The 16,430-nt window shown below is 46.5% G+C and overlaps 1 protein-coding gene across 1 annotated transcript; it reads right to left on the reverse strand.

Annotated features, from left to right (window-relative positions):
* Positions 1 to 274: 274 nt before the first annotated feature.
* Positions 275 to 15,764, reverse strand: LOC140897947 (zinc finger protein RFP-like). The gene is made up of 7 exons (XM_073311241.1): positions 15,348 to 15,764; positions 11,490 to 11,585; positions 10,318 to 10,548; positions 8,657 to 8,679; positions 4,612 to 4,727; positions 2,585 to 2,617; positions 275 to 849 (listed from the first exon to the last, which is right to left on the reverse strand). Exons 1-7 carry the CDS (start codon positions 15,762 to 15,764, stop codon positions 275 to 277), a joined length of 1,491 nt encoding a protein of 496 aa, XP_073167342.1.
* Positions 15,765 to 16,430: the final 666 nt, after the last annotated feature.

A 16,430-nucleotide genomic window follows, 5' to 3' on the forward strand; every position in this document is an offset into this window, starting at 1 on the left:
CTGGGTCCCTCCCACAGGGGGGGGCTCCCTCCTTCCTTGGTGGGACTCCCCCCTCCCCCACAACTCCACACCGAGTTGGCCTCCTAGGAGCATAGAGACCCAGCCTAGAGCGCCGCCTCACACGGACCTCCACAGCCATAGAGCTACGGGGAGAGCGTCACCCCCCTTCAGCCCTGTCTGTGCAGGGGGGGAGGACTGGCGGAGTCCTCCAGGTCATAGAGATCAGGAGGCAGGGGGCTAGAGGAGCCTGTTTCGGGGGGACAGAGAGGGAAGCTCAGGGACACAGTGTGAGTTGGCAGCGTCGGCCCAGGGAACGGTACAGTAAAGGAGAAGATCTTCCCTCGAATCCCGCGCAGAAGAGCGGGCGGATTCGGTCCCCGGCGAAAGCGGCCGGCGGGAAAGTGACGATCGGGTCCCCGCGACCAGCATCGAAAAACGCCACCCGCCCCCCTTCACAGTCCAGATAAACCCGGATCCTGCGGGGTGCCTGGCTCGGGGAGAAGGGGGTGAGATCATCAGGGGACGTGAGAGCCCGGGACTGATCTCCTCTGCCCTGCACAGCCCAGATCCCCTGCTCAGGGGTAAAGCCGATCCGTCCCTTCCTGCCCACGGACTCTCTGGCCACCCCCACAGCCCAGACTCCCCTCCACTCCCCCTCCACCTCCACCTCCACCTCCCAGTAGTGTCGGCCCGAGGTGAATCCCTCACAGCCCAGCACGCAGGGCTCATAGTCAAATCTCTCAGGGCTGTGGGGCAGAGCCTGCCGCGTGCGTCCCCATGTCACACGTCTCCGACCCTCAGACAGGATGAGTTGGCGATGGGCCGTGTCTGGATCCAGAGTCACCTTCGCTGCAGAGAGAGAATCAGAGGGTGAGGGGCAGAGCTCAGCCCTGGGGCAGGGGTCTGATCGTGTCAGTCACAGAACCTGCCCCAGCGGGGGAGTGAGTCAGAGAATCTCCCCCGTCCAGGATTTACCCAGCTCTGCATGGGGAGCACCGCTGAGATCTCAGCCATGTGCAGGGGGGGATTCACACCCCTGACAGAGCCAGTTCAGTGTCAGAGTGAAGGGATCAGCTCAGCTGAGCCAGGCCCCCAAACCCAGAGTCTGAGGCCTGGTCTACACTACGAGTTTATGTCGGATTTAGCAGCATTAAATCCGAATTAACCCTGCACCCGTCCACACAACGAAGCCATTTTTTCAACATAAAGGGCTCTTAAAACCGATTTCTGTACTCCTCCCCAACGAGGGGATTAGCACTGATATCTACATCACCGTTTCGAATTAGGGTTAGTGTGGACGCAATGCGAAGGTATTGGTCTCTGGGAGCTATCCCACAGTGCACCATTGTGACCGCTCTGGACAGCACTCTGAACTCAGATGCACTGGCCAGGTGTACAGGAAAAGTCCCGGGAACTTTTGAATCTCATTTTCTGTTTGGCCAGGCGAGCCCATCAGCACAGGTGACCATGTAGTCCCAGAATCGAAAAAGAGCTCCAGCATGGACCGAACGGGAGGTATCGGATCTGATCGCTGTATGGGGAGAGGAATCCGTGCTATCAGGACTACGTTCCAAAAGACGAAAAGCCAAAACATTTCCAAAAATCTCAGAGGCCATGAGGGACAGAGGCTACATCAGGGACGCAACACAGTGCCACATGAAACTTCAGGAGCTCAGACAAGCGTACCAGAAAACCAAAGAATCAAACGGACGCTCCGGGACAGAGCCCCAGACATGCCGCTTCTACGCTGAGCTGCATGCAATTCTAGGGGGGGCCGCCACCACTACCCCACCCCGTCCGTGGACTCCGAGGATGGGATACTCTCCGCCATGGCTGAGGACTTTGCAGATGGGGAAGATGAGGAGGAGGACGAGCTTGGGGAGAGCACACAGCACACAACACACACAGTTATTCCATCCTTGTGCTTGGGGGAAAGACAAGGGGGGTTAGAGGGAGGTGGTTTTAAGCTTTGTCCTTCCTTTAGTCTACCTGGCTCCTAGTTACAGGGGCCTCAGGGCTGCAAAGCAGAGAGCAGCCATAGTGTGATGCATCCTGTCTATGCCCCCAGCTAATATGTGATGTCTACCTAACCCCTTTTGACATTTTTAGCATTTTTTTCTTTTCACTTATAAAGTAGAGAGATAAAACAGAAATGTATATTTTTAAATGTTGAATTTTCCTATTCTTCATTGTACCACTTGTGCATTTGCTAATAATAATCATATGGCCAGGGGATGTGATGTATGTGCATAAAGAGTTCTGAAAATGAGGGGAGATGTTCCTCTCTGATTTTCCAAAAGGCTCATTTTTAAACTCTTAGATCTCTATGGAGATACACTGCTCGCCCCCTCGCCCGCACCCCAGCCCAGCTCGTTAACCCAACCACTAGTTAAAAGTTCTAAATTATAATAGAGAAAAGAATCTACTTTTCTGTTTTTAGGAAAGATCTGGGTAGCCACCAGTAATATGGTGTTTGGCTCCTGTCAAATGCAAAATTGAAACAAAACTTGAAATATGGCGCTGCCAATGAGCCACCATAATTCATATGAAAGTTTTCACTCACGCTTTTATACGAGAAATTTACCTTTGTCCAACTGCTGTCTAGACGACAGTGAGTCTAGAGGAAGAAAAGGATGAAAAAGACAAAATGTCAGGTTGTTGTGTTTATGAATATATTCACATTGTTAATGTTCTAACACAAAAGCCAAATGAAAAGAAAACAAACTTTATGAAGTTCTAGTTAAGGAGGTTAAGTGCAATTCAGACCAATACAAACCATTACACACATCACTAAAAATAACCACAAACATTAAAAACAAAAAGAAAAGGAGGACTTGTGGCACCTTAGAGACTAACCAATTTATTAGAGCATAAGCTTTCGTGAGCTACAGCTCACTTCCTCAGATGCATATCGTGGAAACTGCAGCAGGCTTTATCAAAACAAAAACAAAGCACATTACCTAAGATTACATGACATAGTCAGAGATGTTTTACACAGCAATTAGACACCTGTGGCTGGCCCATGACAGCCTGTAACAAAGCGGCCTCTGGCAAGACACTACTGAGAGTATCAATTCAGGACAAATTGCTTAGAGAAGGGCAGTCACAGCCCAAGGCTAGGACGGCACACCAAACCAACCAACCAGAGAGGACTTCGGTCTCACCCTACTGGCTAACCAGAAGTCATACAAGCAATTCCCTCAGACACTCCCATTTCCCAGTATCACCACCAGTGCCACTCCTTATGGGGATGAATGGTTATGAAAACCAATACTGCAGAAAAAGGAAAAAAAGGTCATAAGGTGTATCTGCCTTCTCTCAATGGGTCACTTGTAGAGCTGATGGTCCTTAATGGGCCATCAAGCAGGCTAGGCAGTGCTCATGCCAAACTGTCTGAGGTGTCACTCAGAAGCATAGCACAAGTTTGAAATGATACATGCATACAGATAGCATAATCATAACCAGCAAATCATAACCTTTTCATAGAGACCTTACTTGACCTCCTTTGTAAAAGATTTGGTGCCACTATAGGACCTTGGTTCCAACAATGATCTGTAAGGTCACACAGCCAACTTGGGCTCGCAGACCTCGGGGAATGGGGCTGTTTGATTGTGGTGTAGATGCTCGGGCTTCAGCAGAAGCCTGGGCTCTGGGACCCTGTGACGGGAGAGGGTCGCAGAGCCCAGGCTCCAGCCCCAGCCCAAACCTCGTGAGCCTGAGTCAGCAGCCATGGGCCAGCCACAGGTGTTTAATTGCTATGTAGACAAATCCTCTGAAACCCACACATAATTCACAGACAGACCAATACACAGAAACTTTCTCACTGATTAGATTCAATCAACATTAAATCTGCCCCTGTACCATTAGAACTTAGTAAACTTGGCTCATCCTTCCTGACAGACCTGATGGTCTCATTATCTCCAGCTCAGGGGGATAAAAGGTGGAGAATCTCTAAAGCGGGGGTGTGGAACCTACGGCCTGCAGTCCAGATCCAGCCTGTTGCTAAATTTCATCCGTCCCGCAGCACCACTTCCCTCCCCTGCCGCAGGGATGGAGCCACAAGTGCCGACTCGCCCTGCCACGGGACGGGGGAAGCCCCGAGTCTCTGTGAAGAGCTGCAAGAACGAGGAGTGGAGAGGGTGCTGTAACACCCCCCAGGTTTTGCGCATGGTCTTGAGCCTCCATGCACCCTCTCTGTCCCTCTGCGGGTGAGTGGCCCAGGATTGATTTTTTTCTGTGGGTCAATGGCCTGTGATAGAAAAAAGTTTCCTCACCCCTGCTCTAAAGCAAGAGAGGGACTCTGATGACACAGGAGGACTTCCAGACAAAAAATCCAAACAAACATACTTCAAAAACAGTTAATTCAGCAGAAAGCTCAAGCTCAGGTTAACGTTCATAGCTGCTAGGAAAGGAAAATCCCCAGGGAGTTCAAATTTAGGACCCTAACCCAGTGTGTATGCGCCGCATTGAGAGCTGAGGAGGGAATTCATAGGTTCTGAATGATTAGTTGACTATCTCCGTCCACAATTATTTTTCCTCAGACATGTCCCCAGCTCTGTCAATTATCAGTGTAATATATGTGAGAAAATTCCCCAGGTGACTGTTTATTACCTTTGAATTTCTTCATTATGGTCTCCAGAGACGCATTCCTTTGAGAAGATTCCCAGATTCTCCATTTCAGTTCCGAAGAAAAGGCCACTGGGTTCTGAAACTTCTCCCTCTCAAATCTGAAGAACAACCCAGTGTTACTCCTTGTGGAGTCCGTTCATATTTGTGTTTTACTAAAATGTATTTTATTCTAGCGAATGGTTGTAGCTCAGCCGACCGTGGGGGATTAAAGTCTCTCTGGCCTCAGGAATACGTCCAATACCAGTTTGACACTACAAGCTTCCCCTTCATTTTGGTGAGACCGACATTGGAAAACTGCATCCAGGTCTGGTGTCCCCATTTTAAAACGGACGTTGAAAAAATGGAGATGGTGCAGAGAAGACCCTCAAAAATTATTTCAGGGCTGGGGTAAAAATGCCTTGCACTGAGAGCACCCTGGCACTTGCGTATGGGGCATAAATACCATCACGGGGAGAAAATACTTGGTACTAAAGGGCTCCTCAGTTTAGCAAACAAAGGCACAACAAGGACCAATTGCTGGAAGCTGAAGCCAGAGAAATTCAAATGGGAAATAAGACAGACTTTTTAAGAGTGTGGGTGAATTAACCATTGGAAGAAACTGCCAAGGGAAGTGGTGGATTCTCCATCTCTTGATGCTCTCTCAGTTTTAACCTGCCTTAAAGGCAAGTGATGGGGGGAGGGGGTGGAGAGGAGCGAGCAGGGGGTGGGATTTCAGGGGAAGAGGCAGAGCAAGGGTGGGGCCATGGTTTGGGCACTGGTGGCCCCCCCACTTCTAGGGAGCTTCAGGCGTTACTGTCTCTTGATGTCTTTAAATCTAGACTGAATGGCTTTCTGGACGGTGCTTTAGTCGATGCATGTTAGGATTTAGTCAAATACAAATTATTGGGTTGAATACAGGAATAACTGGGTGAAATTTAAGTACCTGTGATACATAGGCACCGACTCTGTGGGTGCTCCGGGGCTGGAGCACCCACGGAAAAAAAATCGTGGGTGCTCAGCCCCACCAGCAGCCCCACAGATCAGCTTCCCCCCACTTCCCGCCAATGCCTCCTGCCTGTTAGCAGGCCCTGCCGATCAGCTCTTCCCCCTGCCTACCAGGACCTCCTGCCCACCGGGGATCAGCTGTTTAGTAACGGAAAGGAGGCCCTGGGGGGGAGAGGGGTCGAGCAAAGGCGGGAAGAGGTGGGGCATGGCAGGAAGAGGCAGAGCAGGGCCTTGTGGGGAAGAGGTGGAGTGGGGGCAGGGTCCGGGGCCAAGCAGGGGTCGAACACCCCCAGGGGAAAGAGAAAGTCAAAGCCTGTGCTGTGATATACAGGAGGTCAAATGTGATGATCTTACGGTCCTTTCTGGCCTTCAACTTTATGCATCTATGAAACTCAGTAATACCATGTGGCAATGAGTTCCATGGGTTAATTATGAATCGTGTAAAAAAAAGTATTTCCCTTTCTCAGCTTTACACTAGTTGCCTTTCAGCTGCACTGAATGTCCCCTTGTTCTTGTATTGTGAGTGTGGGAAGCAGGATCCCCTGACATATCCTGACACCATTTAAGGGAGATAATTAGTGACAATCCTTGTGGTGATGTCGATATCCATCATACCAGGACCTGGAGTGAGACCCATTAACCCATTTCAAAGATAATTTATGTTCTTATTTCGTTCTTTGGATACATACAATGGTCAGTCCACTAGCACAGGGGTTCTCAGCTTACAAAGGCGAGTGTGTGTCCACTCCACCCTGAGCAAGTGGCAAACGACTTAATGAACTTGCACTGTCCAACGGAGCCTTGAGCAGGGTGAGTCGGTGCAGTTCTGGGGGGCAGGGCTGGAGCTGGGGGGAACTGGCTGGTGCCTTTCTATTGCCGCTTCATCAATGGCTGGGAGGTGAGTCGTGTAACACAGCTGGGCGTGTCCCTGCCCGTGGGCGTGTCCCTGCCCGTGGGCGTCTGCGTAAGCGCAGGGCCTGTCAGGTTTGTAGGTTGACATCAACATCAAGGTGCGAGAGGCAGCCCAGGTCGGGGATTTGGAGAGCTCAGCAGTCCCACCGTCCAGGTTGCACCCCGGCAACCCCGTCACACTGATGTAAATCTCCCTTGTTGCAAATTAAACCAATTACTTCTTGTTCTACCCACACTGGACTTGAAGCACGAGTGATCACCGCTCTCTGTAGAACAGTCTCAGACATAGTTGAAGACTGTTATCAGGCCCTCCCTGAGTCTTCTCTTCTCTAGACTAAACATACCCATTTATTTCAACCTTTCCTCACAGCTCGTCCATTCTAAACCTCTGATCATGTTTGTTGCTCTCGTCTGAAATCTCTCCAATTTTCCCCCATCTTTCTGAAAGTGCGATGCTCAAAACAGGACATGGTATTCCAGCTGAGGCCTCACAGTGGCAAGAAGGGTGGAACAACGTCCACCTGGGTCACTCCTGTTAATATGCCATATGACAGTCTCGTTAATACATCTGTGATGGGATGTTCACCCCACATCAGCCCCCAAAAAGGATGAAAGAAGCTGAGAAAGAGGAGATTAGTGAGACAGGCCACACATGAGCGGTTTAGGCCAGAGAAGCAACCCCTAATTGGAAGATGAAGCTCAGCTGAGCAGTTGTGGGCTGGGCTAGTAGAAAGCCAGGAAACTGGCAACAAAAATTGGCTGCAGTGAGAAAGTTTAAAGCCACCCTCTGTGCATTAGTGAGGGAAAGAGGGAACCCAGGGGAAGAATAGCATGCTCGGAGCCTGGCCCTGAAGGAAGGGAGTACTTAGAATCATAGGGCTAGAGAGGACTTCAAGGGTCATCTAGTCTAATCCCTATAAGAGAGAAGGGTGGAGAAGAAAGCCTATGGGAGGTGAGTAGGAAGCAGCCCAGGGAGAGAGCAGACCTTGCCTGCATGTGGCCTACCATGGTCCCTGGGCTGGAACCCGAAGCAGTGGACAGGCTCAAGTTCCCCTACCAGCCACTGATGGAGGGGAATTGCCTGGACAGTGGGACCAGGGAGACTCTATACCACAGAAGGAGAAACCATTTAGTGATCAGGCTGGAGGGCCGAAGAGGAAGCTGCAGCTCCTGGAGCGAGAGATGAGGCTGCAGAGTGACAGAGAGCACACCTGGGGGAGAGACTGCAAGGGGAGGTGTTGGACCTGGAAGCAGAACAGAACAGCCAGGAGGAGTCAACACCTGCCGTGAATACAGCAACCTGGGACAACATCCCAGAATGACGTTTGCCTTTTTCACAACAGCATCGCACTTCTGACTCATTCAATGTGTGATCCACGTGAACCCCCAGATCTTTTTCCACAGTACTGCTGCCAGCCCAGTTATTCCCCATTTTGTAATTGTACATTCGATTTTTCCTTCTGAAGTGCAGTACTTTGTCCTTATTGAATGTCCCCTTAAATGTATTGTAATCCTTCCTCCCTCCGCCCTTGTTCTCGTGTGTCTATTTAGAATGTAAACTCGTTGGGGGCAGGGACTGTCTCTTTGTATATGTCTGTGCAGCACCCAGCATGCTGGGCCCTGATTTTCCCTTGAGCCTCTCGGCCCTGCCATAATACTACTGATAAAAGCACATTATAAAGTCCTTAGGGCAGGGAATGTCTCTTCTAGCATATCTGTTGCCACGCCAAGCCCACTGATAGAGCTCACGGCATAATAAGAAACAATTAATAAACAGCTCATTGAATAGTCATCAGACGGCCCTGACTATCCATCCCTACCAACCTAGGTGGAGATGAAGTCTATGACCTAGAAATGAAAAACTCATTCTCCATCCCCAATTTCCTGAGGTCTCTGTTCCACCAGAAGCACTACAAATAACTCTATCTGTAGGTAAATCACTCTTTTCTCAGGCTGCTCTATTCTGGAGTCTAGTCCAACATGACAACAGCCTCAAGATTAGATTTAACAGAGGGAGATTGGGAACCACCCCCACAGTCTTCACTGCTGGACCACGGGGAGCCAGGTCTCATGTCCAAAATCACTTCTCTGCCCAGGGAAGTGAAAGGGAGAGTGAGAAGGAGCCACCTACCTGCTCAAGATGCCTTTGATGTCCTAGAGGAGAAAGATAAAAGGAAATTCAGTCCCATTGATCACATACTGGGGATCCCTTCTGCTCTGGAGGGGATTCACTTTGTCTTCACAGTTTTGAGTTTCCAAGTGAAATTATATTTGTTCTTTATTAATAAAAACAAAAATATCAAACATGTTGCCTTTGCTCTTTTGGATAAGTGCTCTGACTGCAGGATCTGGGCCCAGGAAGTTTGTCTATGGAGGCACACTACCTCTTCATAGAGTGACATTTGGATAACCAGCTGGCACATGGAATCAGAGGGCTCAGTCTTACGATGTGTTGAACAAGGATCTTCCTAACACACAGGTTTGGGGAAGATCCACTCCTAGAGACTCCAGTGGGTCCAGAGGGAGGGATGCCCCCAGGCTGTGCTGCTTCAATGCTTTAAACTTTCTCCCCACTGCCCCATAAACATTCGCAAGGCCCATCCTGTGGACTTCTTGACCTCCACAGGAAGTTGGGGCTGGGTGAGAACAATGAGGGTTGGGTACAGAGTAACAGCGGGCCAATCACTGCCCTACACGCCAGGTTCAATGCAGGAGATCTGGGAAGTGAAGAACACTGCCCACAGCAGATATTGGACACAACAGAGAATTTGACCCTCGATATCAGCTAGAGAAGTCCAGTAGACTAAGATTTATTTCTCCCTTCCTTTTTTGCTAGTTAGAGGCACTTTTTGAACATTAAAATAATTAGAAGGCTTTTGGAATTCTAACGACTACTTACACTTTCAAGGTACCATAAGTAACGAACGCCTTGTCTAACTAAACTTCAGTTCTGGCAGAAAAAGTCACACCAGCCTCAGACCTCATGTATCAATTTTGAGGCCAATCTTTTTCCTTTTTTGTGGTATGTATTAAGAGTGGCAAAATCAGTCTTAAAATGGAACAGGTTGAATCTTAGCTTTTTCCATAATTAAAGCCTGGCTCCATCTTAGATCTTCTGAAGTTAGCATTTGGAACACAGGAAATGATCAACAGGATCAGACCTGAGGTCCATCTAGTTAGTATCCTGTCTCCAAAAGTGGACAATGTCAGATGCTTCAGAGGAAGGTGTAAGAAAATCTGCTCCTCACATTCTCACGCTGCTCTCTAATAGCTAGAGACTGGCTGAAGCAATGAAGAATGAAGTTTAATATCAATTAATTTTTTTGGTTATTTATTATAACTCTGGATATTCTTATTGTCCATATAAATGTCCAATTGGTTTTTGAGTTTTCTAAATTCTTGGTACCAATGACATCCTGTAACAATGAGTTCCATGGTCTAATTAGGTGATGTGTGAAAATGTTTCTTTGGATCAGTTTTGAATTTGCCACCTTCTAATTTTATTGAATGTCCCTTTGTTCTTGCATTATGAGACAGGGAGAACAGAGTTTGGAGTTTGAGATTTTTGGAGGAGTCTTCTCCCACTAAAATTCTAAAGAAGAACTTTTTTTATTCTTTTAGGGCTCAATCCAATGACCACTGGAGTCAAGAAGAATATTTCCATTGACTTTAATTGGCATTTGATCAAGCCCTTAAAAAAATGTATATTTCACTCTTATACTCCAAAAGTGAAGGGTTAGGAGACTTTCTTTCCCTGTGAAATGTTCTAGGGTGTTTCTAACACTGTCTCACCTGCAGGAATTCACTCGCTGGTAGCTGGCACTTCTGCTCCATCTCACTGATCAGGTGACTGAAAGAAGATATTTCCTCAGATAGTTTGGCAACATACTCAGCGCTCCTCTTTTCAATTTCCTTATTCAGCTCTTCCAGCTGGGCCAGGAGGAGTTGTTCTTGTTCCTTCAGTAACTGGTACAGTTGCTGAACTTCAGACACAAGCTTCTGCTTCTCAGTTTGTAGCTGTTTCTGAAATGAAGAGATACAAACAGGGAAAGCACAGGTCAAAGCCAGGAACAAGCCAGGGAAAATCATGGAATAGTTTATAAAGACTTATGTATGAACATGGAAGCATATCATTGCATATGTATATCAGAGGCCACCTGCCAGGTCAGACCCCACATTCTATCAACCCCATCAAATTTAACGTCTGACATTTTATCGAGTGCATACTCTATGCTCAGTAGACCGAAGATTTTCCAATAGATTTTCAAGAGTCCTAACTGGTGTTTAGAATTGTGGTGCATGGCTAGAAAGGGGTAAACATCCTGCAAAATAAATAACCCACAGAAGACATGTGGGGAGATAATGTTTGTGCTTTTGTGTATTTATATATGTATGAGTAGGGTGGCCAATGTAGTCAACAGTCCCTGTCTGTGCTGTATTCTGATAATTCAGAAGTCAAAAGAACATCCTATCATGTAAATGAATTGTAAACACAGTATTCATCTCTCTTTGACATGTGCTGTGAATGGTGGAGGAACAAACAAATGGCCTTATGTTAATTGGGATAGCTAAGTACCGGTGACAGACCTCCTTCAAAGTCATCCTAATTACTTTTGTTCCCTGAAGAATTCCAACTCGACAAAAGACATGAAATTGTATAAAGGATCCTTGGGTCCTGATTCTGTCATCTCAGATCTGCTGAGTCTTCATCAGGGGAAGTTTGAGTCGCAAGACTGAGGTCCCAGTTACGCTGGTATGTCCTGGTGTGAGATTTGGACATTGGACTATGACCTATGAACTGAATTTGAAAGGAACTCTTTGCAACTACAAAGCTCACCATCTCTGCTGTGAATCTGAACCTCAATGGACTGAACTCATGTCTGTATGTATATTGATCTTTTAACCATACTTCCTCTCTCTTTTGTTGATAATGTCCCTGTGCACATTTGCTTCTCAGTACCTACCAGCAGTTTCTGGCTTTTCCTTTCCCCGTTCACTTTAAATGACAGAATGTTTTCTCTCTCTTTCTTCAAAATCTCCAAACAGCTCTGAATTTGGTCCTAAAAAAAGAAAAAGTGATTTAGTTTTGGTGCTTTTGGAGGGTTTTCCCACATTTTTTTATATTTTCAAGAATATTAAATACATAATAAAATGGGTGAGTGCTCTAACCACCTGGCTAGACAGTCATTCTCATGCATCTGGTCTCTCTCTCTCTGGTCCAAATGACTTTTTATCCCTAGTGGAATAGCTTTGACAGAGGAGATGGAGGGAGCCCCACATCACAATATCCCATAGTCCATGGTTAGGGCACTCACCTGAGAGTCAGCTGTTCCCTGTTTGAATCCCTTCTCATCAGGTGGAGGAGGGACTTGAACTAGTGTTTCCTACATAGCAGGTGAGTACCCTAACCCTGTGGCTAAAAGTTAGAAGGGCGAGCCTGATCCAGTAGGTGTGCTCAGAGGCCACCTGCCAGGTCAGACGCCATACTCTAGCTAGGCAGCCAAACGCCTGTCTTCCTCCAGTCTATGAATCACTCTGGGGCTTAAGTCAGAAATAGGCATCTGGATACTTAGAAAGAGACAGCAGTATGCATGTCCAGCGCATAGGCATGGTGATGGTGTAAAAGCTGGAACGAGCCAGTAAGGCCCAGAATGGCATTTTAATCAATACAATTGTTGCAAAAACTGGCAGATACTGTTACAGACAGTTAAGAGAACATACTCATAACAAATTGTGATTACCCTGGTGTCATAAATATAAAGGGAAGGGTAACCACCTTTCTGTATACAGTGCTATAAAATCCCTCCTGGCCAGAGGCAAAACCCTTTCACCTGTAAAGGGTTAAGGAGCTAAGGTAACCTCGCTGGCACCTGACCCAAAATGACCAATGAAGGGACAAGATACTTTCAAATCTGGACGGGGGGGAAACAAAGGGTTCTCTCTGTCTGTGTGATGCTTTTGCCGGGAAGAGATCAGGAATGCAGCCGTACAACTCCTGTAAAGTTAGTAAGTAATCTAGCTAGAGAATGTGTTAAATTTTCTTTTGTTTCATGGCTGGTAAAATAAGCTGTGCTGGAGGGAATGTATATTCCTGTTTTTGTGTCTTTTTGTAACTTAAGGTTTTGCCTAGAGGGATTCTCTATGTTTTGAATCTGATTACCCTGTAAGGTATTTATCATCCTGATTTTACAGAGGTGATTCTTTTACCTTTACTTTAATTAAAATTCTTCTTTTAAGAACCTGATTGATTTTTCAGGTTTCAGAGTAACAGCCGTGTTAGTCTGTATTCGCAAAAAGAAAAGGAGGACTTGTGGCACCTTAGAGGCTAACCAATTTATCTGAGCATAAGCTTTTGTGAGCTACAGCTCACTTCATCGGATGCATACTGTGGAAAGTGTAGAAGATCTTTTTATATACACACAAAGCATGAAAAAATACCTCCCCCCACCGCACTCTCCTGCTGGTAATAGCTTATCTAAAGTGATCACTCTCCTTACAATGTTTATGATAATCAAGGTGGGCCATTTCCAGCACAAATCCAGGGTTTAACAAGAACGTCTGGGGGGCGGGGGGGTAGGAAAAAACAAGGGGAAATAGGTTACCTTGCATAATGACTTAGCCACTCCCAGTCTCTATTCAAGCCTAAGTTAATTGTATCCAATTTGCAAATGAATTCCAATTCAACAGTTTCTCGCTGGAGTCTGGATTTGAAGTTTTTTTGTTGTAATATAGCAACTTTCATGTCTGTAATCGCGTGACCAGAGAGATTGAAGTGTTCTCCGACTGGCTTATGAATGTTATAATTCTTGACATCTGATTTGTGTCCATTTATTCTTTTCCGTAGAGACTGTCCAGTTTGACCAATGTACATGGCAGAGGGGCATTGCTGGCACATGATGGCATATATCACATTGGTGGATGTGCAGGTGAACGAGCCTCTGATAGTGTGGCTGATGTTATTAGGCCCTGTGATGGTGTCCCCTGAGTAGATATGCGGGCACAGTTGGCAACGGGCTTTGTTGCAAGGATAGGTTCCTGGGTTAGTGGTTCTGTTGTGTGATATGTGGTTGCTGGTGAGTATTTGCTTCAGGTTGGGGGGCTGTCTGTAGGCAAGGACTGGCCTGTCTCCCAAGATTTGTGAGAGTGTTGGGTCATCCTTCAGGATAGCTTGTAGATCCTTAATAATGCATTGGAGGGGTTTTAGTTGGGGGCTGAAGGTGACGGCTAGTGGCGTTCTGTTATTTTCTTTGTTGGGCCTGTCCTGTAGTAGGTGACTTCTGGGAACTCTTCTGGCTCTATCAATCTGTTTCTTCACTTCTGCAGGTGGGTATTGTAGTTGTAAGAATGCCTGATAGAGATCTTGCAGGTGTTTGTCTCTGTCTGAGGGGTTGGAGCAAATGCGGTTGTATCGCAGAGCACTGTTCTTAAGATCCAAGGGTTTGGGTCTGTGTTCACCTGTACCAATTGGTGAGGATTATTATCAAACCTTCCCCAGGAAAGGGGTGTAGGGCTTGGGGGGATATTTTGAGGAAAGACGTCTCCAAGTGGTCTCTTTCCCTGTTCTTTATTTAAAATGCTTGGTGGTGGAAGCGTACTGTTCAAGGACAAGGCAAAGTTTGTACCTTGGGAAAGTTTTTAACCTAAACTGGTAAGAATAAGCTTAGGGAGTCTTTCATGCTGGTCCCCACATCTGTACCCTAGAGTTCAGAGTGGGGAAGGAACCTTGACACCTGTTTTGGCCCAGAACCATATTTTAAACACCAAAAAACACTTTGAGGACAATATCTTACCAATGAGAACTGCCGACTAGCAGTTATCAACCCATTCCATCCCAGAACCATTTTTAAATGCCAAATAGGACCTGGAACACACGGTTCCTCAGTGACCCAGAGGATTAAATGTATACATCTAGCATATTACCTTGAGGACAATATTTTAGGAATGAGAGCCGATTAGTAGCGCATGCTTATTAACTCATTCCAGCCCAGAACCACTTTTTAACACTGTCAAAAGTTGTGGAGCAGAAATATTTAGGCCTATCTAAAAATTACCAGTGAAAAATAACAGACTCTAAGGTCTCACCTCCAGATATGAGAGTGACTCCTCAAAAATACAGAATAAAAAATAACATGAAAAACAGACAAGCAGAATCAGTCACAATGACTTATGTGGTGAGTATGACTTTCACTGTGCCCTGGAAGGGTTTGTATGTCAGTACACCCAGGTCCCTGAAAATCTCTGTAAATTGGACCTTCCAGAAGTTACTGGTATTTTTAAAGAGGTGACAATATTGAAGCCAACCGCACTTGTTCATATGCCACGTTTCAGCTCGGAGACTTTTACTCTCCCCCTTCGTGTGCCTTTTTTGGAGGAAAATCCAGCAGTTTCTGTGGCTGCGCTGATCCATGACAAGTGCACAACACATGCACACGAGATTACGGTTGCCAACCTTCCAGGATTAATTAAAGATTAGGTTATGAATACTTCCAACCAAAATTGGCAACTACATAAAAGATGTAGTTTTAATTTCATGCAAAATATGTGTCCCAGGTCAGCAGCAGTTCCATTGTAATAGTTCTGTGCTATATGTATAAATTTCAGCCCCGAGCCAATTTGGAACTGACTTTTCTGAGTCCTTATTGGTGTTAAAAATGGTTTGGGTCCAGAAGTGGTTAATAACAGTGTGTTATAAGTCTGTTCTCATTGCTAAAATATTGTTCTTAAGGGTCTCTAACAGTATCTGCTCTTTTTTGCAATAAATTTTTTATTTAAAATGCAGTTCCTGGCTATTCCAGGTTTTACACCGTCCCGTGATTCCTTACCTTGTAATCCTCGGCAGCCTCCTCTATGGGAACCACAGTGTGTTCTTTGTGATCTCGGGACAGATGGCAAACCATACAAATGGGTGTTTCATCCTCTTGGCAGAAGACATCTAAAGCCCTCTTGTGTATTTCACACACTCTCTCAACTTCTGGTTCTTTTGTTGACTTCACTGTAAACATTCTGGAAGCTTCTACAATATTCCTTAGCTGTCTGTTTGGTTTAAAGTTTCTCTGGGAGAAGGTTCTTCTGCACTCAGGACACCAGAAGTTTACACGCAATCCCTCCCAGCACTGAGCGATGCAGGCTTGGCAGAAATTGTGCCCACAATCTAGAGACACTGGATCTTTAAAATAATCTAGACACACTGAACAAGTCACTTCACCTTGAAGAATTTTTGCTGGATTTGCAGCAGCCATGGCTGCTTCTGCAGAGAAGAGAGGAATTTAGTTTCCTTTTACTGTTCTCAGAAATGGGCTGATTCTGAACTTTGCACACCAAACAGGCGTTTTCTATGTGTACATTGTCTCATGTTACTCTTGTGAGTCCAGAAACACCTTGTGGTCTCAGCTGGGAAAGGGAGGCTCTACCACGAAAGACTGTGGAGTGACAGCACTGGACGCTGTTGGTCCCTGCAATGGTGCAGCACAGCCACCCTGCAGAACAGTTGTTGGAAAACAGCACCTGCCACATCCACAGCCAGCTCTATACAGCATTTCTTCCCGCCGTCGCTGGGTCACTGTGTTGTGGGACTCCGGAGGTACCTACAGCCTAGCTCATGGCAGAGCTCTCTGCAGCAGGTGGTTCTGGGAAAAAGCACTGTGGTCTTTCAGTTTTTAGAGAGGGAACATCCTAGAGTCATACGCCCCCCTGAAAAATACCAATAACTGTGGCAGTGACCATCTTTTATTCTGCTTAATGTTTGCCCTCTGTGATTGATACAATAATATCTAAATAGTGTCTTCTAAGCCATGTTCTCACAGGTCATCAGGGTACATACACATGATCTGTGACAGAGGAAGAGCGAAAACAGGTGGCTGGAATAATGGCGGCCTGAGTCACTGCCTGATTCTCATCAACTGCAG

The sequence above is a fragment of the Lepidochelys kempii genome, chromosome 14, assembly GCF_965140265.1.
Source record: "Lepidochelys kempii isolate rLepKem1 chromosome 14, rLepKem1.hap2, whole genome shotgun sequence".
Lineage (NCBI taxonomy): Eukaryota > Metazoa > Chordata > Testudines > Cheloniidae > Lepidochelys > Lepidochelys kempii.